Genomic DNA, 26920 nt, shown 5'->3' on the forward strand with positions numbered 1-26920 from the left:
GCAGATTTTAAGGGAAAATTTGGACCATCTTTCTTGATGTGTTTAATAGAATTAAAGTCAGAATAAGAAAGTTTCTGGGGAAAGTGCTTTAAGATTGTTGTCAAAACAAGGGCAGACATGCTGACATGCTTGTTTGTAGTGCAGAGTTCCTGCTTATCCATCAAAGGAACATATGACCTATGTGTGCTAAGAGCAGAGGGGTCATTTTCAGAAGGATCAGAGCATCTGTGTGCAGTCACCAAGGGTTCCTCTGATATTTAACTTGCTGAATATTAAAGCTTCTGCCTTTGTTTTCTGTCAACAGCCCTTTTGCTCGCTGCACTTGCGCCTGCAACTCTCAGAGAATCCGTATACTTCAGGGAGCATTTCCAGCAAAGACACGGCTCCTGGGCTGCTGGTGGCAACAGGTAAGAACATAAATGCTTCTCACCACTCACCCATACCTCCCTGGGAGCCTGAGAGTATATGAGGTATTCCCCATTGATATAAAACCTTTGAACTCTGTTTCAGCAAGTGCTGAGCTAATTCATGTTAAGTCCCATTTGCTATGGGTGAGGAGAGGCCATATGGCCTCAAGTTCAAAAAAGGTGTCAGGTATCTGTTGCTCTGCAATAACCCATTTGCTGGTCTAAGCCCACATTTTCAAGGTACTATTACTCAGTGGCACTAGTAGGTCCTCTCATGTTGTTACAACCACTGATGGACATGTCTACCTGTTTTCTGCAGAAGGAGGATGGTGCCCAGGGGCTGGGCTCCTAGGAGGTGTCAATATGTCCCGCCTTTTGAGTAGCAAGGGCAGAGTTGTCACAAAGTCTGTCATGTGAAGCCTGGGCTCCATGGGTGCCTGTCTTGTGCATGGCACCTACTTTTAACTCTGTACTGCTGCAAGGCTAGCAGCATTTAATCAAAACTGCACAGGCCATTGGTATTGTGGGCTGTTCTGCAACATAGTGCTTTTGTGTTGTTTAAATGACAGCCTGCTACAATACTTCATGGTGGCAGTGGCTGAGCCACTGTAATTAATCTGCAGGATGGATGGGGCTACCAACCACCCTCAGCTCTGTGGGGGCTGCTGGGCTAACAAAGTGCTTCCTGAATGGCTGGTGCTATTAAAAGCTGGCCTCAGCCATGGAGGCAGTTCTGTCTTTTCAAATGGAGCCTCTTGCATACACTCAAATATGTCCAAATAGCTTAACTGTTCTTTCTAAGGCTCACTTTGTCTCCTTGGTCCTGTTCAGCACAGCAGTGGCCCGCAAGTGTGGGATGTTAGCATATTGTCTGCATGAATTTACACTATTTCTTCCAACCATTTTCATTCTCATGTCATTCTGTGCTTCAGTGTGCTGTGCTTCAGTGTGTTTGCCAGACTAAGGCAGAACCCGAGATGGGTTCCCTTCATGACATTTATATCTCAACAAGGGAGACACCATGTGATTTCCAGTTCAGTGATCCAGGCCAAATGAAGTGAGATAATTTGGTTTAAACCTCCAGATATCCCCATGCATAGCCAAGTGGAGTCATCACTCCTGGCAGGTTGCACTTGCTAGATGGATGCTTAGGAACAAGCCCTACTCATGATGCTGTAATTACAAAAGCTTTTTTTTTTAACCTTTTAGGAAGCAAATAGAGGCAGCAGGACAGTGAGATTCTAGGCATTGATCTAAATTGTTAGTAAATTAGGTTCTTTTCAAGTTGCCAGTGCATGGGATGAATGCTTTCCCAGTCTAACAATTAACCTTTAAAAGGCAGAATATAATTTCTGCCTTACTGCTTTGTAGATGTAAAAACCTTACCTGTTGGGAATATACACATCTGTTTCCACTAACCAGTTTCACAACAGCAGGAGCATCTCACCATGTTGCTGAATGCATTCAAGGATAAGCTATGCAATTTTTTCCTCACAAGTGTAGGCTGTTCAAACACTTCATTTACAGTGAGACATTTCCAGCAATGACTGGAAACTCAGACACTTGGTACAAGACAGAGGTTAGATTCCTGCAAATGGAAGAATTATGTTTTATTATCTAATTGTACAGCTGCTAAATCCTCTTGACTTGTTTGGGAGTTACATTTTGTGAGGTTTGAATGCTTGAAGCTGAACTAGAGGAAGAGAATGAAGGAAATAATAGAACAACTTTGCACAAAAAGACAGAACAAAGTGATAACAACAAAATTCTTGCATTTTTACTCCCTTTCCTTGCCTCCATCTGTAAATCCCTGTTTGAAAATTCAGAATTTCCATTTTGGTGATATGGTGATACAAAACACTGCTACCATTAAATCAGCATCTAATTCTTGAGGACTTCCAGCCATAGTACTAAGAAGACCTTTGAACTGAAACAGTAGATTTATGTTCTTGAACCTGGATGTCCCTATAGGCTGACCTTCTGTATGGTTGCCACATCAGGTTTTCTTACAGCCTCATCTAAAACAGTTGGTGACTCTTCCTAGTATCAGGGAGAAAATTGGGTAGATGTGCAGTATGACATTTCCTATATCCTGAGCACTGATGAAAACACCCTTCTTGAGCTGCATTGCCTTCCAGAGACAGAACTTTTTTGAAATAGCATTGACACAATAATGTGGTTAGTTGAATTCTGTGATGGTAACAGGAGAGTGTCAACCTATTTAAATTTCTAATTTTCCAGCATTAAATGTCAGAACTTTAATTAACATTTTCATTAGAGTGTTCATCCATAGAAGAATGTCTGACACTTGTGTTGCAGGCAATATTGGCTCTGAACTTTCCTACACAGAAGTTGGCGTGTTCATCTCTTCTGATGGTGGCAATTCCTGGAGACAGGTATGTTTTGCACAGCAAAGGAAAGCACGGAGCCTTTTGCTATTCCTCTGGCTCTTCACTTCCCAGTGGAGTGGAGCACTCATGCAGTTCTTCATTTGTTTGCAGATCTTCGAGGAGGAATACAATGTTTGGTTTCTGGACTGGGGAGGGGCACTAGTGGCCATGAAACACACGTCAGTTCCCATCCGGCACATGTGGTGAGGAAACTTGTTACTTTGCAAGGGTGTCCATAAAAAGAGCATTGAAGTCATTCTTATCTCTGTTTTACCACCATTTTGGTTTTATTGATTAATATAATGATTATTGCACCATTTTATAAATACATAATGCCTCCATACATTCACCTACATGTATGAATTACTCTTTGCACTGGTAAGGGACTATGAGCCTCCAGGTGGGGTTTCTTTCCTACAGACACACATAGACTAAGTCATCCTTTGGGCCTCAGATATTTCTGAGAGGATGTGTCTCTTGTTTCTACGTTTTGTTTACAGAATTTGACATTAATCTGGCAAGACAGATAAAGGGAGGGAGAGGAGAGGGCAGTAGGTGTAGATAAAGGCAACAGAGATATGTTGCTAACCCCTCTAGTATTTGACTATCAATTTGCAGAGATACTGTGGTGGTGACTGATTAGAGTTGGAGGTGAAATAGAGCAAAATGATTTCTCAGTTGAAGACACAATTTTGCTATAAATGGGTTATAACAGTCTAAGCACTAAAGATACTGCTCTAAAATTATCCTCTTCTTAGCTCTTGCCCCTCTGACTCCTGCACCAGTTAAACATTCTGAAATTCAGAACTAACACTGTTTACTGAAAATGGTGTTTGGCAGCAGTAATGAGGTGTTAAGGTCTCCTCTACCTGGGTCATTATTGTACAAAATCCTCCAATGAAATTGCAGTCATTCCAAATCTGGACACCTCAAGAAAGGTTGACTTAACCCATTTGCAAGATCATGTTCCAGAGATGTACTTTGAGAACATTAACAGCTAGTTTTTCAATATAAAAAGCTTCTGGACTTTTAAGTTTTTGACCTGACAGATAACTCTAGGATGATTTCAAACATATGGAAGTTTGAATATATTGCATTTGAGCACATTTCTTTGCCACCTGAATTAAAGAAATGACTGTTTTAGTCAAGGTGTGATAGTGGACTGTTAACCTCGGGGTGTATTGGCTCCACGACTGGACATACAGAGGAGAGCAGTAACAGGGCAGACTTGTAATGATGAGCTGCAGACTCCAGTCTGTGGTGCAGCTGAGATGGGACTGGAAGCCTCTGATGGGTAGCTCAGTTGTCATGGCTATAATTAAAGTGCTCTCAGGAAAGAGGATCTAAAGTCCCAGTCTTTAGATCAAACCAAGGATGAGTCAAGGAAGAAGTGTGTGTTAGCCAAGGGTGGGTCTCGCTAGCAGTGGGTGCATCAGACTGCAGCAAGTTGAGCTCTGGAAGAGTGAAAGGTGAGCCCCTCATGGAAAGGGTGAGCCCTGCCAGTCATGTATTAACCATTTGTGCTGTATTATTCAAGCCAGGTGTAACTGTTTCAATTGTGTCTTTAATTGTGAAGGCTCTTTGGACATAAAAAGCACATTTCTGCAAGTGCCTGTACTTACATATTGGGAAAGATTTGGTCAGAGGTTGACTTTTCATAGGAGCTGACAGTTCAGTTCACCTTTGCAGAGGTTCATTTCAGATGCTCTCCTTTTACAATAAGTCCCCTGAAAATGGTGTGTGCAGATCTATGAGTGCCCCACCCACTCTATTAAATGAATAGTGATTTAGATCTGTTATCAATAAGCTCCAACAGGTTTCCTTCAAAATTGTGCCCTTAGGGGCTTTGGAATTTGCTTCATATTGCTTCAGTAGGCACCTGTTTTATGGGCAGGAGTGGAATAGATTAAAGGGTACATGTAAATCTATTAGTTCTCAGGCTGAGACATTGTACAATAAGTTTCATGCTGGAGAAAAGAGGGGCGGATAATTGAAAAGCTGAGAGAACTTTAGCTAAGCTAATGAAGCATGCTGTTCCCCTGAAGTTGAAATGCTATTTGGAGAGATAAGCATGCAAGCAGAACGCATACAAATTCACAGGTGTATGGGAAGATACATACATTTAAATGAAGTGATTTAGGGCAGATAGTCTTTCTGTGTGCTGCTGTGCTCCTGGAGTTCTGTCTTAGGTGTAAAGTTAACTTCCTATTCTTGCACAGGTGCATTCTGAGTCAGGTGAAGGTTTCTTACCTGAGGAGCAGAGAGTTAGGGAATGGTGACTGCCAGTCTTGGCTTTCCACACTGGAGATGTGAGGTTGGTGCAACCCATGGCTTATAATACACACTGCAGTGGCCTCCTGGTCCTTTGGTGGTGTGTCAGATAGTGTCCTACCTACTTGGAGCACAGGGGATTCAGTGTCCACCAAGAGCCTGCCAGACAAATCCAGGTGCTCAGGTGCCTGTGTGCACACACACTCAACACTCCTCACTGCCACAAATGAGCCAAATTTGCCTTTAAGTACTCATAGGGCTAGAGAGATTGTAGCTAATGCCATATGGCATTGATACATGGATGGGTCAAAATGTCCTGTGGTAGTGAAGGCAGTTTTCATGCATTCAGGCCAGGGTTGCTTATGCACTGAGTGGTGCTTCATGCCAGGTGCTATTCCAGACCCAGAAACAGGTCTTGGCAAAACCTCTTGATCCCTTGAGGCCTGATGTACAGCTGCATAAAGTATATCCATGTCTTTATTGCCAGTGTTTATGCTTTCTAAAGCTTTGATCTTTCAAAGTACATCAAGAGCATGAATTTAGTGGGCTGGGAAATGGCAAAGATTGGTGCTTGTCTGTAAATCCAGCTGCTGGAGCTTGCAGACCTTAGCCAATATTTAATTGCTGCAGTTGCTCTAGAGTAAGTCCTTTTATGTGTATAAATGTTGTCTGCTTCTCTCCCAGGGTGAGTTTTGATGAGGGAAGATCCTGGACTAAATACAGTTTCACATCAACACCACTTTTTGTGGATGGATCCCTTGTAGACCCTGGCATAGAGACCCAGATAATGACGTAAGTACAGCAGCTCCTATTTAAAATTGTGATGGCAGAAGGGGTGCATGGAGATCCCCAGGTGCATGGTAACCTCATGATGTGCAGTGCAGTGTTGTGTAGCTATACATGCAGTGTTTCATGAGGGCATGGTGCTGTTTTGTGGGTTTTGCTGGTGGCCACATGCCTGGCTGACATGTTCATGCATCATGTAGCAAATAGATGATGGAGCCAAGCTCTGTCCAGCAGTGATAGGGGCTATAGCAAGGAGAGATGGTCCCAAGCTGTAGCTTGGGAGTCCACATAGAGCAGTAGGTAGATATACTTCTCTGGAGAGTGCTGTAGCCTTGGTCAGGTTGTATCTAGTGACAGCCAGAGGTCCTTCCTCATAATTACTGCAGAGATTGCATTCCTTGGACCTGATGGCCCAGGGACTGCAGTGCTCTTCAGAAGTCAGAGATCCATATGGTTGTACCTCATTCCAGTTCTGTGCTTGCTCCAGTTGTGCAACATGACTGTCTTTTGAGATTCCTGGTGGGTACAAATAGCCCCCAGCTTTGTTGCTTGCACTGTGGGCTGTACATCCAGTTTTAGCTCAAGCTAAAAGTGTTCTCATTGTGCATATGCAGAGCTGAGCTCAGAATTACCTTCCTGTTCTGGGGTGTAACATGGTGTGGTTCACCCATCCTATGGAAGGAAGAGCCTGGCCTGGCACTGATGGTGCTGGGACCTTCCTCCTCCCAGGAGTGCTGAAGCACTGGGTAGGGCTGGCCCAAGAGGAGGGTAAAACTGGATTTTAACAACCAGGAAAGGGAAGTTTTTAAGTTCAAAGGTGTATTTAAGTAGTCATCTGACCTCTTGCACAAAGCAGATCAAAGCACCGTGCTCTGGGATTCTGAACAAAGCAAGAACAAGATGCACTGCCTTCACTGGTTTTGGAAATGTGTTACCTGTGCATCTTTGAACTGGCTGAAACAGCTTTCTGAAAAGCATCAGAAGGCAAGGTGGCTAAGATGCCTGTCTAAGGCACAGCTGTGAAGCATACCTACAGTGGCATGAAGATGTGCCTTTGGTTAATCACATCAGACATGGTTGTACCACTCCAGTTCAGTGGCAGGAGACTGATTATAAATTTCATATTGCAGTCAAGCTGCTTTTCCTGCTTCTCTGCATCTGTACTTGAAATTCCTGCACATTTTCACTGCTTGCAAGAGAAAAGAGATTCAGGTCAAGTTTATTTTCTTCTAGGCTTCAGTCCATCTGCATACTTATATGGCATAAACGTGTAGGTGAAGCTCATTACTGGTGTCACAGGTAGTGAGAAACTGAGTGTCATCAATTTCTGGGGAGGTTTGGACAGGGTAATAGTTGTGTGTCTTAGACATTCCTGCTACTGATTTGAATGTATCCCAACAGTTGCATGGTTTGTGTTGTTATGCCTTTCAAAACCAGCTCTATGTCAGCTTTACACAAACAGAAGTGACCATGTGTCTATACTTGAAGTTGAGCTCTGCTGCAAAAAAGGAGCTGTGGGAAAATCATACTTTACTCTTCTAACAAATGGTCATTTGAGCTGGCTTCTGTGCCATCTATGCCATGGCAGGAGTGTTTTGGAGCTTTAGCCTTGGGGGGGGGATGGCTCAGGAAAGTATAGCCAACTCCTGTATCCCTGTCTCCTGTGGTAAACTGTGTTAGGAAGGACAGGCTAAGTAATTAAGGTTATGCTTTACACAACAGCACTCCTATGCTTTATTCCCAAACAGTGCTGGAGCAAAACAAGTCAGCCTTATGTCTGTCGCAGACAGCTACTGAGATTTTATCAGAGTAGAGGTGGTGTCACTTCTGGTAGCATTGCTCGCTTTTCCTGTATGCCAAAACAATACCTTTATTTTGGGTTTTTTTTTTTTTTCTTTTTTCTTTTTTCTTTTTTTTTTTTCAAAAAAGCTGTGTCCCTGTTTTGTAGAATAATATATCTGTGCATCTCTTGGTTTGCTATCTGCAAACATTGCCCTGTTTGAGCAAAGAGTAAAACTCAACAGCATATGATATACCTGTGAGCCTTTTCAGAAGACTGCTGTGAACATCCTGTTGGAAAAATATATTTGCCAATTCCCAGCTAAAGATTAGAACCTGCAGTTCTCTTCACTCTGTGCATTTTTTCCTGCAAATGCAATGATAATATGTAACTTTCTGTGTTGTTGAATAAGGTGTTTTTCTGTGAAATTCTTCCTGCAATGTGTGTCAGTTCCAGCTGCACACATGTGCAGACACATGCACACACACGTGCAGAGAGATAGATCTGTGCTCACATAAATCTGCACGTCTGCACCTTCACTGAAATCAATGGAGCTAATCAGTTGCAACTAGCTGTGGATTTAGGTCATTTACTTTATAAATCAATGCAGTTTTCTTTTGAGATGAAAAATGCATTATAAATCTAAGGTTATTGTTATTTATATCTCTGTAGTCTTCTGGTGGAGAATGTAGGAAATGAGTTATCTTCCTGAGTATTGTGTATTAGGTTTGTTGATAACTTTTTCTTTTGAAATCTTTGTAGGCATATTACCATTATTGTTGCCGTAGCTATTGTTATTGTTATTGTCTTTATTATTACTGTCATCATTAGCAGTTTTTAAAACCATTCTTAATAGTCTGTAAAAGCCATACAAAGAAGTTTCACATGACACTTGAAATGAATGTTTAGAGAAATTTCTGTCCACAGCATGGAAGGAACTGAGGAGGAAAGAGCCCATTTATAAAGCTGTTTGCAAGCCATTTCAATACAACACTTAGCTGTTTCTCCCAATGAGAATTTTAGTAAGCTCATCTATAAGGGCAGTGTAGGGTGATGCTGAGCTTGTGTAAGCTTTGGCTGAGAAGAAATCAATGCCTTTCTATTGCTGCTTGCCACCCTCTGAACCAAGATTACACATGGTGGTTTGGAGGTACATGGAATTCATGTTTGTGGGTAGAAGTCCCAAAGATTTCAAGAAGCTGATGAGAGGAGCACATTGAGTTTGAGATTTGCATCCCAAACTGATCATGGGGTCAGTGGGAGCTTAGACTTCAAGCAGTGCTGAGGCAGAGAGACCGAGGCTGTGGTCATATTTCTGTACTGCCAAACTGTGGGTTAGTGGATTTTAAAAGTTTGTCTCTCATCCTGGAAAATGCAGAATACTTCATGTAGTGCTCTCAGCTGATTCCTGTTAGAAGAGATTTCTTCTATAGATCTGCATCAAAGTGGTCTGTGTTCACCTATTTAAAAAACATAATATTCTGAGGGGAATGTGTATTGCGTAGTCATTATACTCCAACTATTATTAAAATATTGCATTATTAACAATATTTTCATAATATTACTTTATTAAAATCAATATATCAATAGAATGGCTTTCCCAACCTTCATTTTGTGCCACATGCTGTGAGAGGCTCTCTGGGCTGTAGAAAGCAGCAAGCCTTTGAGCACACAATTTTGTACCACTCCATAGCTGTTAAGTGAGCTTTTTCCATGTCTTTCATTACTGTATGAGTATCCTAGGCTTTTTGGATCCTCTGTGCTTTATGCTGTGTATGCTTGTCCTAAGCAGGCCTAAAAAAACTTGTCAGTATGGTAACATTGGTCATTTGCATAAAGGGGCTTTATATGATTCTGAATATCTAAGAGTACTGTGAATTGGGAGCTGCTTTTAATGGGGTGTTGGACAGGATGTCTTGCAGAGGTCTGTTCCAACCTAAATTATTCTATGATTTTGTAATTTTGAATGGCTTTAATGCTGCAAGAATTAATTATTTCCTTACAAGCTGGGTAGGCTCTGTTAACAACGTGGTTTTGTGATGCACAGGGAAATATCATAAGACTTTGTGAGCTGGTCTGCCTTGAACTGCTGCCTAACCAAAGTAAATCCACTGTCCTTCCTCCAGTCCTGGCTGATCATCTTCTGCAGTTCCTTTTGTTGTTGCTTTTGATACTTCTCTCATCTGACAATAGAGTCAGTTTGGCTCCTTTAGTGTAGAGCTTTGTACCAAAGCACATTGTAGTGCTTGGTGCAGGTGTTGGGAAAGCAGCTGTAGAACACACAGGATCCTCCAGGAAATAACTCGAATGCATAAGGGTGGTGAGTTAGACATGTTCTCAGATGAATGCCTAGAATGCACTAGCCTCTTTGAAATCGACAGGTTTCTAAGTTCTGTGCTGCACCCCTCACTGTTAACTAGTAGATCTTTCAATGAAGTCATGTTCTGATGGGTCAGAGCTAACATTTCTGGACTGACAAGCCATAGGCACAGCGTGTTACTTGGCTGTCCAACAGGGGAAAGGAATCACACTGTATCCTTCTTCTAGTCAATTGTGATATATCCAAACCAGTTTGTACCATTCAAATCAGAGATCAGATATTTTCATGAGTCCAGAGAAGGGCTTTATGTTCTTCCAGCGCTGACTCATAATTATTACCCCTGCCACTTCATCTCTAGAGATGCTAAACATCTCCCCAAACCTATATTAAGAGAAACAACCTTTTTGCTTCAGAGCCCTGCATCATTTTAGTAGGCTCATTATGTATGTGTGCAGACACTCATTTACAGATAGGGATCATTAAGTTTCTCTGTACTGATAAATAAATATTTATGTAGACACACCCACGTGTGTATATAAATTTCTGTGTAGTTCTATGTATGTGAACTTAATGATCTCTATATATGTGTGTATGCATAATTGAACATTAATATTTTCAGTGAGCTGAAATTTGGTTTGTCAACATTGCTGTGACTGCTGCCCTTGGTTATGTGTGTTAGAAAATGTTCCTGGTTGTAAATTAACAGGGTAAGAGTCCTGGCCCTTTCTAACACCTTCTTGTTTATATGACCATGCAGCTTTACCAGAGATGAAGTGGGAATAATTTTTTCTTTCCAGGAGACCCATAAAATTACTGTCAATCCATCACTGGGTGGCAGAAGAGTGAGGAAGAATGAATAAGTAATTGAGAGATGTTGGAAAAGTTGAGATGGGTGCCAGGGGAGGTTTGAGGTGAGAAAGAAAGTTTTAAGAGCACAAGTCACACTGTGTCAGACCCAAAGTTCCCCTGTTTCAGTTCCTCATTCCAGCAGTGGCAAGCAGAGGATACTAAATATATATATATATATATCTATATATCTATATATCTATATCTATATATATATATATATATATATATATATATATATAAAAAATACTAATTTATACTAGAAATATGGTTACCTTATATAATTCTCACATTTACAGATATTTACAAACCAGGAACTTTCTTGGCCAGACATGGTATTCTTTGTATTATTCATTGTATTTCTAAGATATTAATGAGTTTTCCTATTTCTGAGGGTTTTTCCTCTAAATACTTTGAAAAAGATTTAGCAGTCACCTTATCCTGTGGCCAGGAGTTCCATGAGTTACTCTTGTTCTGAAGAACTGGCTGACCTGTGGAAGACATCAGCAAAGTAGATAAAGGTATGAAGAAGGCAATGTGGACAGATTCTGATTCACACTCAGCAGAGATTCAGCAAACTGAGTATGAGAAAAGGGCGACAGCTCTCAGGTCCAAGCTCACACTGAGTTCAAAGTTACATGGGAGCCTGGAGTCATTTTCCTGTCTTTTTCTGATAAGGTGATTATCATCTTTTCTCTTCAAGCAAGGCAACATCCGCTGCCTTTTGCTCAAGTCTTGCTGTTACATTTAAAAGCTAACATGGGAAAGAGAATTGTGAGCTGACATGATGTCCTTGAAGCATTCTGCCCCTTTGCCTAGGGGTAGGGAGCTGTGCCATGGGTCTGCCACCTCTGAGTGGGTGCACTGAGAAAAATTAATGTGGAACCAGTGATAGAAAAGAGTGCCTTTTCTGGGATGAGGTCAGAGGAGCTTGCGTTCTCCCCTGGCACCAGGCTTTGCCCTCTTTTACCCCTGCTTTAGCAACCTCAGCAAAGGAGAGGTGATGTGAGTGGATGGCAAAACACCATGAGGTTGTTTTTCCTAGAAGGAATTGAGGCTCTTGTACAGCATGCATGAAGAAAAGAGTCAGTGTTCCTCGATTCCCATGGCCCACAGGTGCCTTTAAACTCTCCTGTCATCAGTCTGGCCTCTTTTCACTTCATTCTGTGAGAAAAGAGGAAGAAACTGTCTGAAAAAAACAGATCTTCTGCAACTTTGACTGCTGCTGAGCCACACAGAAATTTGGCAAATAGGGAATCTGGAGGAAAGATTTCAACAGAGTTCTCTAGAAAGCTAAATCCAACTTGCAGCTTCCAGTGCAGAAAATGAGACAAGGAGCTGTTGTGCTGAAAGATTCTGAACTCTGTCCTTACATACCTTCACTTCCCCTGGGAACCAAGGCTGTCCATGCAGCCTCTGCATTCTCTCGGGGCTACCAAAACTGTGGAGTTTTTTGAAGATCAGAGAGAAGATTTCAAAGCCTGGTTTATCCAATTGTATGGGTACCATTAGATTTTAGAAATGACTTTTAGGTTTTAATTGTTGTCCCTACTTTGGTTTTATCTCACTTGTCAGTTTTCCTTTCTGCTGTTCACTGCAATATATGTTTGTGGTGCAGCTGTCATTGTTATTGGCTATGGATTTTCCTGCAAAGCTCTGATGTGTCCTTGTGAGTTCAGTTTGTCTGTCCTCACTCAGGGAACTGTGCAGACTGCAGTGCACAAACCTATATAAGGACTCTTCATAACAGACCCCATGAAATTAAAGTGAATCCGTGCAAATAATGACTGCACACAGAAAAAAAGAGGAAAATTTGGAACTTGATCTGAGAACAAAAATTTTAAATACAATTATTAAGTAAGGAAACCAAAATGATTGAGAGGATATTGGCATTTGCCATAGTGAGCTGCATTCGTGTATCATCCAATCTAATTTCAAAACCTTCTGGAAGTAATGAATAGCTTGGACTTTGTGAGAAAATGATCAATCTGCTAATGGCATCAAGTGACTTTACAATGGACAAGAAAATGTGTGTTATAGGAATTCCCATTTTATTCCAGCAGATGATCAGTTTATACCCTGGAGTAGGAGAGTTGATTACCCATATCATTATCTTTGTTTGCAAGACTTAAAAACATTATTAACAACCCCAAGATTAATCAGTGTCACTTCTTCCTCCCATCTCCCTCTCTGCCAGTCTGATTTTTAGCCTTTGGATCTCTGCATGAATTCACCTAAACAGTCCACAAGAGGCACAATATTGATTGTGCTGTTAATACTTGCAGTGTGAGCTGAGGTCTTTCCGTGGCACCTGAAAGACAAATCAGGTGATGAGAACATCTACTTAGAGTAATCTTTCTCAGACAGCATCGTGTGATTTATTTGGCTTTAGGAAAAGGTTGTCTGTGACCCAAGACCAGTTCCCAGCAGTTGCACCATGTACTCAGAAGATTCCTGGCAGAAGCCATAACACATGGAGAAGGCATCGTGCTCTGTGGCACGTATTGTCTATCTTTGACTTTCTGGGGCAAACATTACTGTCATTGGAACCAAGTGCTATTTATGGACAGTAGATCAAATACTGTGCTAAAATAGTCAACATCATTAGCTGTATTTTGCTGGTAGGGAAGTTGAGGGAGAAAAAAGGACATGCCCATGGTCAGTCACTCAGGAGGCTGTCATTGGGAGAGCTTGGCAGTAATGCAGGTCTCCAGAGTCCCAGATGAGTATCCCACTGTGTAGACTTTTCCCATTTCTTTGGGGGAGGGAGATGCTCAGTTGTGTCTATAATGCTCAGACAAGGGGGGGATGGAGAGCTGAGCATATGCAGGGAGGAGAACTAGAGAAAGGCGTGTTCACTCAAAACTGGAATTCGCTGAAGTGAATGAAAGAAGGAAGCCCTTGCAGGAGCCAGAATGAGCAGTAGGCTGATACACAATTTCTTTTCCGTAGATAAAAGGACAAGTTTTGCCTGATGGCAGCACAATCCAGATACTCTTGTCTAGAGGCTCATGTGCTTTGTTTCCTGTGCTGCTAAGTAAGGACAGATGGATTTTGGCTCCGTGCTGTCCTGCCTGCAGGTGGGCTGGGCTGTATGAAGCACTCAGGCCTGATGGAAGGTGCACAGGAAGGGGCAGGATGCTGTGAACACATGTGTTCCTGAGTCTTTCTCCTTTTTGTGAGAGCAAGATGTAAAATATTCAGGTGCTCTGATCCCACCAACCCTCAGGGGACTGAGAAACTACATCGCTTTAGCACCTTTCCAGCTCAATCTCTCCTTGATCCTGCAGAAGGAAAAGGGTGGCACAGCACAGCAGCTTTTCTAGGAGCTTGAAGGCTCAGTGTTAGGCTGTCTGCAGAGTTCACTCTGACAGATTTTTGATCACTGAACTGAATGATTGTTGGAAAGCAGCTCTCCAGAGCTTCCTCTTCTGAGCCTTCTTCTCTGATATCCTGACAAAGCTCGTCACTGTGCTTCACTTGTCACATGCATTTGGACCTTACATTTTCTAAGGAATGGCTTCTACATTTATATTGGACATTTCTGGTTGGGAATCTGCTGATTCATAGGATGAAAGATTGAAATGACTGAATGTGTTGTGTTATCCAGCTTCTGGCAAAGAAGCAGCACCTGCCTCTGCTGTGACCACAGACCCATGAGGGGATAAAATACTCAGATTGCTGACACCTGCCAGTATCTTTTCTAGAAGAGAGTGGCAGCATCTTCAGGTTTCAGAACTGTCAGAACCTGGTTGTCTTTCATGAGTGGTTCGAAGAAGAGAAAGAACACTTCTGAAAAACAGCATTAAAATTTAATATGCTTTCCCATCCCCCTTCCTAGGTGTCTCATACTCTCTTTCATGTTGCTGGGATTTCTTTTGAAGCAATTGTCATGTAAAGTGGTTTGAGAACATTTGTAATAAATTTTTTAAGACCAAATTTCAAAAGGTTTGATTTGTCATTCAAGAAGTTTTTATTTTGATATCACTTTCTATTTGAAAAAATAATAACAAAACAATCCCTATCTCCTCCACTGCCTTATGCAATGTTTGTGCAGCTAAAGGGGAAATTGAGTCCAAAGTGTAGGGCTGCTTTGTAATTACATGTTCTGCAGATTACTTACTAATTACACTTGTCATTACTTGCTAACTGAATGATCATGCTGTACCATGTCATTTGCAGTGGTTTTCCTCTTCTGCTAGCACTGTAAGGGAAATGCCCATTGAGCTGATGAATAATACCAGGACTGTTCTCTAAAGCCAAGGGAAAGGATCTGCTGTGATTATACTTTAGGATTTTTACTGCAAGGTTTGGGTTTTGATCTGTATTCACAGAAACTCTTTGCCTGCCCCATCTCTTCTCTCTCTCTTGCCCTGAAATCTGGCAGTGGTGCAGCTTTTCATGACTAGTTCAATATGGATTGCTGGTGGACAACACTTTAAATTTCTTTCTTGTGGTCAACCTCGATGTTATGTCATTCAGTTTCAGTGGAAATAAACCACATCCCTCAGATTTAATGTGCAGGAGAAATTCTGTAAAAATCTTGTTTTACCCTTCTCCTTGGGAAATAGAACACAGACCTAGATTTTCTTGAACAAATTTGTCCTCATGCAGGCTGCTGTCTGGTGTTGGTACATTCTTCATAGTTTCACTGCTGTTGTTTATTCTCCTTCTGAATAGTATCAGTGGAGGACCTTACACCTGAGAGGGTTTATTTAGATGGTCTAAATTGAACTCATTTGCACTGGCTGAAAATTTAGATCCAAATGGATGGTGTATTTTAATTGGAAGAAAATGCATCTCTTCTTTCTATTAAAAAAAACCCAACCATTTTTTTTTACTTTATTTTGGTCCACAGACAGAAGTAGAGGAGCCCTGAGTCATCACCCATTGCCCTCAGGCTACTGTTCCTAGTTGACAGGTCAGCCAAAAGCAACTGAATTAAAAGCTCCAAAGTGGCTCTTAGAAACCGTATTTATTGTTTAGGAAAAAAATTAGGCAGCGTTTGTTGTTGGCAATTGCCTGCCTTTCCAGTGTCATCTTTCATTTTTTATGTTTCCTTTGTTTCCAGTCTCTTACTCCCTGCATCATCTTGCCAGACATGAGACAGTTTAACTCTCCCTTTCCCTCTCTCCCTAATTGCTGATTTGTGTCTCTTCCAATTAAATTCTGCTTCCCTGTCTCAGTCCCTTTCTATCCAATTTCCTTGTAACTAGTGACCTCCTTTATTGCTAATTCCATCTAAACCCTAATAAAAAAATTGGGAGATTACACAGCCCATTTGGTTTTCTGTTAAGTCATGATTTATGTTTAACTCATGGAGAAATAGCTCATCTCTTCATAAAATCTGGTCCCACCTGCACAACTTTCAACTGTTCCATTGCTGCTCATGTAGTTTTGGCCCAGACAGCTCAGCCTGCACACAGGAGTTTGTCTCACTTTACTGCTCCTTCCTTACACAGAGATGGATTCAGATCCAGGTTTCATAACAGGCCCTCTTCTTTGTGTGAAATTGTCAGAATTTTCTGTCATTGACTCAAAAGCTGTAAATATCAACAAGTTAAGGAGGTACATCTATGTACCAAGACATTCTGTAAGTGTTCACTGAGCCAGCAGCTCTAGCATAGGCTCACCATTTCCCAGGAAATGTGGGACCAGTGTAGCCTGGCTTGTGGGGAAAAAATCCCAAACAAATCAAAGCAATTATGAATGAGAGGATATCTGTTAAGATTGCAGCAGTAGCAACATGTGCTTCTCTGCTGGACATCAGAAAGAGAATGAGCACCTTCAGCCATGGTGAATTACCTACTCACTGCTCCAGATCTGGGACTCCCTCTGGGTTCAGTGAGAGAAGAGCTTCCTCTCTAGGGACTAGAAAAAATAAAAATAAAAATAAAAAAAACCCAAAACCCAAACCAACACATGCTTGTTTTCCTGCCAGGAGGTGACTCTTCCAGATTGTGCTTCATAACACTTCTTGGGTTTGCCCATTAAATATCTACTTCTGGCACTTCCTGTAGGATGCACAGATGTAAATAAAGAGGGATTTTAACTGAAATCAGATGGTGATCTTACTTGACTTTCTTCCTTTCTACATTCTCAAAACAAAAACACAGATTCAGGTCAGCAGAAGTATTTACTAATTTGGGTGATTTTACTATTGGGGATTTTTTTGCTTGCTAAGACACTTCCTCTGCAACTGTTTTTCTTTTGCAACAAAAGGAAATAAAATTCAAGGTTAGTTTCAGGCTTTTCTAAATGGAACAGTCTATTTATGATGACACTGCAATTAGCTTTTCTCTCAGTATTATCAATTAAAGTATATGTTTGGCTCTCTTTCCCTAGTTCTGGCTTTACTTTTCTGTTGATCCATCCATCTGCTTATGTAGTTCATCTCAAAAGATGCTGTCTACTAAGTATATTATATTATTCTGCTTTTATTTTATTTTTAGATATTAAAAATGCTTAGAGTCTATTCTGTGGGGCCTAATCTTGTTAAAATCTAGTTTCAGAGGTCCCCAAGGTACGTTGAGAGAAGCAAAAGAAAAAAACACCTAACCTTTTTATGTTTCTCACCTCGTTGATGTCCAGTTAAGGAAAACTGCTTCAGAAAGGAGGGTACTTTTGATGTTAGGTGCAGTGAAGATTACCTTATCACCTTCTTCCTTCCTTGGCATCTCCAGGCCTCTGTCTCAGTGCTGGGCACATCTGAGCAAGTGTTACACACAAGGGAGCTGGGAGGACTGGTGAAGGGAAAATCTTCCATCCTTATCCACACCAGCCAAGTACAGGCAGCTTCAGTGCTTGCTTGCTCCATATGATGTCCTACCAGTTTACTTCAGAAATGATAGAAGAGGACTTGATTTAGGCATGAGAATTTACATTTTAATGCCTGGGCAGCTAGTCTGAAACTGCCAGCAGGGGCAGATCCACATGGATACAGCTGATGCCTTTCCTGTGGGAGCTATTACTTGAGGAGGTCTGTTTCTCATACCATGAGCAGGGACAGGGATTGAATCTATGGACCAGAGGCAGGTGAGTTGTTATCTTGTGACCCTCAATTCATTCTGTTGACCTGGCAGCAATGAGCAGTATTGAATTGCATAAAAAGCACAACTATTCGACAATACAAGGAATGATAAAGCAAAAGCAATGCAATTTGAGAAGAGACCATTGTATAAATGTAAAAAGCCTTTTAAAGAACTCCTGTACAAGGTTATGCAGGCAGTGAATACCACATTTGTAAGTTACTGTGTATTTAAAAAATTAATGAAAGATATAATTATAGCAACATTACCAATGATCATTTCTAAAATGACTCCATCATGAAACTGTAAGCATTTCAGAATTGATTTCCATGTTTCTAATAGTTTTTCTGCAAATTAATGACACCCAGCCCTGGCAATAAAAGCCTTGCCTTGTTTCTCTAAAGGAAGGATTGGGAAGCATTTTCTGTTCTTTTAGCAATGATTTCACTGTAAGCTATGCATAGAGCCTTGTGAGAAGATGCTGCCCTATTAGCTAAGATTTTATGTGGAATTGTAACTGCTTAGTCAGAGGGATAGAAAAAAATCCATGCAGTCTAAAGCCAGAAAATTACCATTCTATGTCTTGGGTTGGAGAACCTTTGTTAAATTGAGCTTAGTCAGAAAACCATCTCTATCTAAATACCATCTGGGCTCTTGTATTTATTGCTTCTCAAGGACTTCCAGATCAGACTGCTTATATGGAAAAATCAAAATATACCTTCTTTTTTGGCTTTTCAAATATGGACCTTGAAAACCCATCTCTCTTGTTTTCTATGCTTGCAACAAGTAATTAAGAGCTTTCAGACCATGGTAGACAAAGTTATTGAGGCAAAATTTATAATACCTCATTTCCTTTCTCCCTGTATTATCATGATAATTTAGATATGTTTATTAAAAAAATCCACCTCCATTATTTAGTGACCAAAGTAAATGTGAAATTAAGGCACATGGAATCAGATAAGTTGAATGAGATGGTGTCTTCAAAGCAATGTGAGGAGTCACCAGTTCAGGAGGGATAAATAAGGCCCCAACAATCTCTTTTTGCATCTCTTTCCTTGGAACTTGTTTTGTTTCTTGGCACCTGGTATAGAAACCAATATGTAAGAACTGGAACATTTAGTGCCAAGCACTTATTGATAGCTGGACATTCTAAGTTTTAAAATGTTGTAGCTCTTTGCTGTCTGCCCAACCCTCTATTTGACCTGGCCGCCTCAAAACAGACGTGGGAGAGGTCATGTGCATGCCCCTTGGCCCCTATGGAAAAACATCCAGTGATGTCATTCATAAAACTGAGAAAGTGGAGTTCAGTTTCAGCACCTGGTTTTGTTCAGTCAGGGTTTGTGCTCCATTGTTTGTTCGGTTTATTTTAAATTTCACAAACAATGAAGATTTTAATCACTTTCCAAGGAAAGCTGCTTGATAGAACCTTGATGGAACCCTACAAATCACACAGCGCTCTTCTCCATTCCTTGTATTTGCTTGTATAGAAACTGACAGGAGTGTCAAATACACAAAACAGTCATCTTGAGCTGTCACTTGATGTTCATGACATTGTCCATGAAGCCATGCTGAAGGTGCAACTTGGCATTGGTGAGCAGAACCCACTTGGTGAAGGTGCTTGTTGGCTTCTCTGCTGCTCTTATCTCCAAAGTCTCTTCCTCAGGGATTGATTAGCCTTCAGGAGATTTTATTCAGAAGGGGAGGGTGGAGTAGAGAAGTTACTGCTTTAGGACTCAGGTGACCTAGAACCATCTCCGCAGTGCAGAGGAAAACATCCTTCTGTTCGCACTCTTCTAATTACATTTAGTGTAGTATTGTTTCCATCTAAATTGTAACAATTATACACCAAGATCTACTTTGAAATCATTTAATTAAAGAGTATCTAATGTTCTGTGCTTTTGGAATGCTAATATGTTGCCTTTTTCTGAGAAAAACTTGGGGTTTTTTTCATTAATTAGCATGGAAGAATTTCAATGTCAGAAGGAATTTTTAAAAATCTTTTTATAATAGATAATAAAATCAAGTAATGCTGATGATTTTTATTAACCACAAAGAAAACTTTTGCTTTCCTGATGGACAATTAATATGAGGAGCAAGATTTTCCTTTTAGATGCTTTGATTTTCAAAGTGTTGGATTTCTCCAACCCTGTCCTCTTCTGGGTTTAGGCCAGTGTTTCTGTTTGGTCATGTTCTCTCTTTCTGTGTTTTCCATGTAATAAGCACCAAATCCTATACTGCTATAAATCTGCTGGTGTAAATTATTTCTGCCTGCTGCATTGCTGCTTTGTAGGGACTGATGTTTCAGTCACACAGAAGAAGCAAGCTTGTGTGTGTTGAAAGCAGTTGTGATGTAACAGCTGATGGGATGTACCCAGTGCTGAGGAAAAGCGGGGAGGGATACTGCAGTTAGAATTTATACTGAGTACACTTTTGGAGGCTTTCTGCATCCCCCCACCATGGTCCTTGCCACTCCTCCCTGCTCCCAGTGAGAGCTCTGGCACACCCATACTTTGGTTGTCTTGGTCCAGGGCGTGCCCTCTGTGCTGAGGAACAGGAATTGCAGCTTCTCCTGTAGTGTGGCCTGAATGCCTTGGCGTTTCCTATCACTAATACCCCGCGGTTAGGTCTACACTGAGAATGGTTCTGGACAGCCAGCAACAATCTACCTAATAAATCCATCCTGCCAGACAAGTCCTCCCGGGCTTGCTCACTTCTAACCTGAGCCACTTGTTCATGACAGCAGACAGGTTCTTCTTGTATCATATCCTTCCCACCTGTCAGCTTCTCTGTGAGGCAGAACTTGCATACACACAGGTGTCCACAGCAAACCCACCACTTCATTCTCTCAGATACTGCCCACCCACCTTTATGTCCCTGGTCCCCATGAGCTGAGACAGGTCTCCAGGGGAGAGCATGGTTGATTCCTGGGTGGTGGTTGTTTCATGGAGAACAGCACAATGCAGAGCGATTTTGGTGCAGAGTACTGAAGGAGTGGGGAGAGCAAAGCCAACAACTCTGTATGATTACAGTGATGAACTAGAGTAAATAATATCAGCACACTGGGGACACAGCAGGATCTGAACTACAGTGTGGGGGAGTCTTCTGCTTCTCTTTTGATTTCACAGGAAAATTTGTAAATCTTGTCTTTCTCACTCTTTCTTTGTTAGTCTGGAAAAATTAGAACAACAAAAATTTTAGTCTCATAAGTGGCTTGGGTAGAAATGTAGATTAGTGAAAGACTTGGAATAATGAAAAAAAAATTATCTGTCCTCTAAACATTGCAATAAGGGTGATTAGACTTGGGTTCTGTTTTGCTGGATGCTAGGGTCACGGGAAGACCTTCCAATACAGGCTGTGTACGAGGTGTCAGGAAAAGGCTAAACACTCCTGGGATGTTGTAACAAGAGGAAAATATTATTCATGACTGAATACCATTTTCTGGCATTAATCTCCAAGACGGTATCAATTTCTGTAGCTGAGATTCATGAGATGTTATTTGCTAAATGGAAGTATGAGTCTGGTTGACTCTGACTCTTTCTTTTCTTTTGTCTCCCATGCTCAGAGTTTTTGGGCACTTCAGTCTCCGTTCTGAGTGGCAGCTGGTCAAGGTGGATTACAAGTCTCTCTTCAGCCGCAGGTGTACCAAAGATGACTACCAAACGTGGCATCTGCACAATCAGGTATCCCCCCTGGAGGAGGGTATTGATGAGGGTTCCTTTTCCCCTGCTGTGTGTTGTCAGGTGGGAATGCAGTTGTTCTTTACAGCAAAGCATATGGAATTTTTTTGCATCCTTTGAAGAATGTGCATGAACAAACATGGGGCAGGCATCTATGGGCAAGTTCAGGAGATTGCCTTCTACTTTTATGAAAATAATCCGTTGCACCAGCTGGATCTTTTTGGCCTCAATGCTTAGGGCAGTGTAAAACTACACGTTATGATTGAATCGTAGATGACACTGAATTCTTTGTAGCTCTGTCACTGACTCATGAAAATAATTTTATTTCAGTTTGCCTCTTATTTCCCCTACTCAAAAATGAAAATAAAAACATTTATTCATCCTGCAGGTCCTGCAGGTATCTGTAAAACTCTTGAATATCTGTAAAACCCTTGAATAAAAGACACCAGAGAAAACCATATTATTTCATCCTACTCAAGGATACATGCTTTGCTTTTCATACACTGGCTTATTTTCATGCTGGGTATATTTAGGTCCTGAGGCGACTATAACTAAGAGGCCAATAACCTCTGCAGATTACTTATGGGTTACTGGCTACCAGTATGATGTTCCACACCCTGCAGGGTAACATAGCTAGAGCCAGAACCATTGGCACTGTGACATTCCTGAATGAAATCCATGAATGAGAAATGAACATTAATGTGGCAAGGATAAGATAATTGAAGTCATAGAATTGAATAAATGGAAATAATTTAAATGAAAGAAAAGGGAAGACATATGTGTAACCATGCAGCAATCATGGGAATCGCTCTTAATAGGGAAGAGAAATATTTCAATTAGCTATTGTCTTTTTTCTTGCTTCTATGCAGACAAATTATTTCTGCAAAATAGTAAGTTCTGTTTATAGCAACTCACTTAGATATCAAATGTTTGTTTTAGATTAGCTACTCCCAGCAGTGTTCTTGGAAACCTTTGCATTCAAAAAGCCTGGTGAAGCACACCATCAGAGTTGTATATAACAAAGCCAGCTCTATCACAGAAAGGGCAAGGGAGTTTGAGCTCTGTTTTACACACCTGGATTTTGTCCCCTGCCTTTGGATTCAGGCCTGGACACTTGCTTCTGCGGTGGATTTTATCTGCCATACAGAAGAAACCCTGGCATACCACCCACATTGTCTTTTCAGGGCAATTCATAGGACTAGATCTTGGTGGATGCCTTCTGAAACGTGACATGAGTGGCTGTGATGGCTTGGGCATCCAGGCATTTTGGGCACATTGGCATTGGCATCCCAACTCAATGCTGAGCACACTGTGCTCATGCACCCTCCCAAGGAGACTTTTGATTTTGCAAAGCCACAAAGGAGAGCAGGACTCTAACTCCCCACCTTCCCAGTCATAAATGCTCATTTTCATTATCTTTTGTGTCTTTTGAAAAAGTGCTCCATTTAAGACCCAGCTGCCACTAAAACTGTTTCTCCTCTTGTTCCATGGCAAACGAAGGGGGAGCCTTGTGTCATGGGAGAGAGGAAGATCTACAAAAAACGCAAGCCTGGAGCCCAGTGTTCCCTAGGTCGAGATTATTCCCAAACTGTGGTGTCTGAACCGTGTGTCTGTAGCCAAGGAGACTTTGAGTGGTGAGTATGTGACTCTGGGGACTTGTGCAGGGGCTGTATTTTTATCCCAAAATACTACCCAGACAGAAAACCTTGCAGAGGAACTGTGTGTCATGCACCATTATGGCTGTGATCATACCAAATAGCAGAAGTGTGACCCCCAATCCTGCTGAGTGCAGGAAGCTTCCCCTTCATCTGCAGGAAATATTGAGAAATAGTTCCATGAGAAATCCAAGCCTGGAATTCAAAAGCAAAATAATTGCAAGTACTGATGGGCATTTTATGTCTGTCATTCCAGAAGAGTGACAGTCTGGATTTCTCTTCAAAATATGTTCCTTTCAGAAGAAGGAGGATATTTCTCTGTCCTCACTCCCAAGGCCATTGACTTCCTAGGGGGCAAGCCAGCAAAACATGCACATTTTTATCATTATTCCTTTGAATAGCTGGGAACAGTTTATTGCTTCTTAATAATATTTTATTGAGAAATTTCTGAAAGGGCTTCTGTGACATGACTGTACAGCCCACCCTTGTCAGATATAACTACTTGTTTTGCATAAATATTGGTGTTTCTAACTTAATGGGACCATAATTTTCAAATTGATTTAAGGTCACTTTGAAAGCAGCTTAAAAATAAAGCGGAGGAAAAATGAGACTGCTTGCTATTGCTTGACAATCAGATTGGAGAGATGGGAGAATGCATGTCAGGATCTCTGCACAAGGAATTCTTACATGGCGCCTGTGATGGGCAATATTTCTAAGACTTAAGACTGTCAATATCTGTGATGCTTGAGCTTAAATTATCAGAATGTCATTTAAATGGAATTCAAAATGCCCTGAAAGCTGATCAGCTGAGAAAACATTTTAATTTTTATAGTAGGTTTTTCAGGATCAGTGTCTGACTCAGTACTGGTGCTATTCCTGAACACCTACCTCCAAATGCTTTCTGAAGAGGTGTGAGGCATGACATCCGTATAGTTGTTTGGGCTTAGGCTCACAGTTGAGACTCACAGTTCTCTTTTAGAGCATGGACATGGTGATTTGCATCAAAATTAAGGAAAAAATATCCACCAAAGTATTTCCTTGAATATTGTAGTAGTTTGTCTTTAAGAGAGAGTCAGGGATATAGCACAGAGATTTTCATCTGATCTGGATCGGTGTTTAATTTATTCCTAATGTCAAGATTACATCTGAGACTCCGTATCTTGACTCATGAGATCTTTTCCCTTCATTCTCATGATGGGAGCTTGCAGGACAAGCTGTCTTGCCTTGCAGTATCTGCCCTTGGCATTGGCATAGGCCTCTGGGGTGAATCCAACACCAACCTCCAGAGATGCTTATGAATTTGTTAGGTATTTTTTCCTTATACTCATTTCCTCACCTACTTTATATTTTACAATGAAGTTTGTCTTTTCCAAGCTGTAAATGGAAAACTGTGGTAGCTGAATTTGCCTTAATTGCTGCCTTGAAAAGGATCTGAATCAGAATGCACCTTTTCAATCAGTTGACAGGATCCTTGCATGCATTCAGTATCATTTTTGCTTAACTTTCCCCCTAATATGAGAGATATTGCTGTTAAACTTGTCAGTCCTGCAGAGGAAATGCAATTAGAGGACAACAAGCTGGCTTTTTTTTCAGACCCTGCACTGCCAACAGAGTTGTTAACTGGCTTCCAGTTGCAAAATTGTTATAGCTGGTGATGGAGAATCAGAAGAAGCTTCATGGTGAATTTTGATGCTACTCATCAGGGCTGACTGGAAGGATATGTGAGACAGTCCATTTGAGGAAAATACTGGCAGTGCTGGAAACAGGGCACTGAGCTTGATTATTTTAAAAGTGATTTTCAGAGAGGAAGGGTGGACTCATCTGCTCTGATTTGTGACTTCTGAAGGATGAGACAGTTGCTTAGTCAGTGGCAAGGCACAGGTTATTCCAGAATATATTCTAGATTTGTCTGCCTTCCTCCTTGGGATGCCAGTATGAGAGGGGGAGATGCTGACAAGTGCCTTTTCTCTGCTCACTAAAAGGTGGACAGGACAGGTAAAAGGACTGCTCCTGCTTTCACTTGATGCTCTTTCAAGAACAAATGGTTCCTTTTCAAGGGAAAATGTCCACTCAGCCTCTTCTGTCTGGGCTCACAGTTGCCAGGTGTTGAAAGCACTGACTGTTCTGTCCCTTGGGTTGAACTGAGCTGGGGGGAGTCAGGGAAAGGAGAAGGGTCAGCAGCCAGGACTGTGTGAGTACAGTGACCAGCAAGTCTGGGCAGATGGGCCCTCTGCTTCCTCAGTAAGAGGGTTTGGAGCTGGTTCTGGGCTTGGAGCACCCCGTGCCACTTGCTGTGATGACACCTGCCTTTGGGAGCTGTGGGGATAGGACAAATAACTGCAGGAGCCCTTCAGCACATGCTGTGAGGGCTGTGCTCCTTCCCATTTGGTCACAGTGCCCTTGCCCCTGTCTGCCTCATGGTTGCAGTGCTGTTCTCTGCAGTGAAATATTAGGCTGATCTAAAATTCAGGGGCATAAATCATAATTATGCCCCAGTTCAACAAATCCTTATGAGTCAGGATCAGGAGTGATTCCTGCCAACCCTTGCAGTCATTTCCAGAAGCAAATCCTGGCCTTTCTCTAACAGAGAGAATGGCAGAAGGATATCATAAGTGGTATTAAAGTGCTTGCTGAGCTTTCTTTTCTCTCCTCCTGCTTCTTTATTTACTCTGTCAAGATAGCTTTCCCAAGAAAGACAGCACAGCAGCTGGACTTGATTATTTCCTTAACTTATGCAAACCCTGCGGCTTATGAGAGGGAAGGTGGGCAGCATGTGAGGTTTTAATATACATTTACCAGAAGTTAATGAACAAGCACAGAACCTTAAGGGCACACAGCAATGTTGTCTTTAATTTTATTAAATATTTATGCAGGTCTTTTCTTCTTTGGGGCAAAGTACAGCTTCTCCTGAATATTTTTAATTACAAAGTCCCTGCCAGGCATTTTCTACTGTGCAGGTCGGACCCACTGAGAATGATTAAATTGAATGTTGAGAGAAAGAGCATTAGGGAATCTCCAAACCATTTAAAGTAGCTTACAGAATTTTTGCCCTCCAAAAAAAGAGCACTAGCAGCCTGGGTCACTGGGGACATAGCACAAATTTATCTCACCAAAGCTCTTCCTAGAGACTTTCTGTTGGCAGTTCAGGCTCTGAACAGGGGAAGGATAAAACTCAGAGTGTCCTAAAGGGCACAGAATGCTTTCAAGACAGTGGCTTCTGTAGTGTCTGTGTTTTCACAGAGGGTTAGCATGTTGGCATTTGTTAACTTGCTGCAGGCAAAAATCCAGAATCTCTTTTTATTTGTCCTTTGAATCCAGCCTGTCAATAAAGACTACGCATAGAAACCTGATCCCGACCCTATTAAAACTTAGGGAAAGCTTTGGATTAATCCTATTGCTTCATCATTGTACTGGCACACAAAGACAGCTGTAAAAATAAGTTTTGGATGTGGTTGTGTACACTTCCACTCTTAGGTGGTCCATGGAAGAATCAATACCCTGGATTGCCTTCCCTGTGTGACAAAATACCATGTAATCCTTAGACTATGAAGTTGGCTGTGTTTTAATTTAGTGTTGGAAAAGCATCAGCTGTTTTTTTTTTCTCTGGGGCAAGTCACAGCTCAGTCAGGGAGCCTATTAACATACATAAATATACATACTGTGGCTAGTTGTTCAGGAAGTGCTCCTAGTGTTTTATATTCCTAGCCACTGTTGTGAACAAGTGACATTAGATCTTAGAATAAGCCTGATTTGTTCTAAA

The 26920-nt window shown here is 41.4% G+C and overlaps 1 protein-coding gene across 1 annotated transcript in view; it reads left to right on the forward strand.

Annotated features, from left to right (window-relative positions):
• The window catches only part of SORCS3 (sortilin related VPS10 domain containing receptor 3), a 268680-nt gene that overhangs the window by 213592 nt on the left and 28168 nt on the right, over window positions 1–26920 (forward strand). Inside the window, exons 11-16 of the mRNA XM_058841941.1 lie at window positions 305–407; window positions 2727–2803; window positions 2909–3000; window positions 5753–5860; window positions 21391–21508; window positions 23006–23139. Of these exons, the coding sequence (XP_058697924.1) occupies window positions 305–407; window positions 2727–2803; window positions 2909–3000; window positions 5753–5860; window positions 21391–21508; window positions 23006–23139 (632 nt within the window). The remainder of the gene's footprint in view (window positions 1–304; window positions 408–2726; window positions 2804–2908; window positions 3001–5752; window positions 5861–21390; window positions 21509–23005; window positions 23140–26920) is intronic.

Source organism: Poecile atricapillus, chromosome 6, assembly GCF_030490865.1.
Source record: "Poecile atricapillus isolate bPoeAtr1 chromosome 6, bPoeAtr1.hap1, whole genome shotgun sequence".
In the NCBI taxonomy this organism is placed as follows: domain Eukaryota; kingdom Metazoa; phylum Chordata; class Aves; order Passeriformes; family Paridae; genus Poecile; species Poecile atricapillus.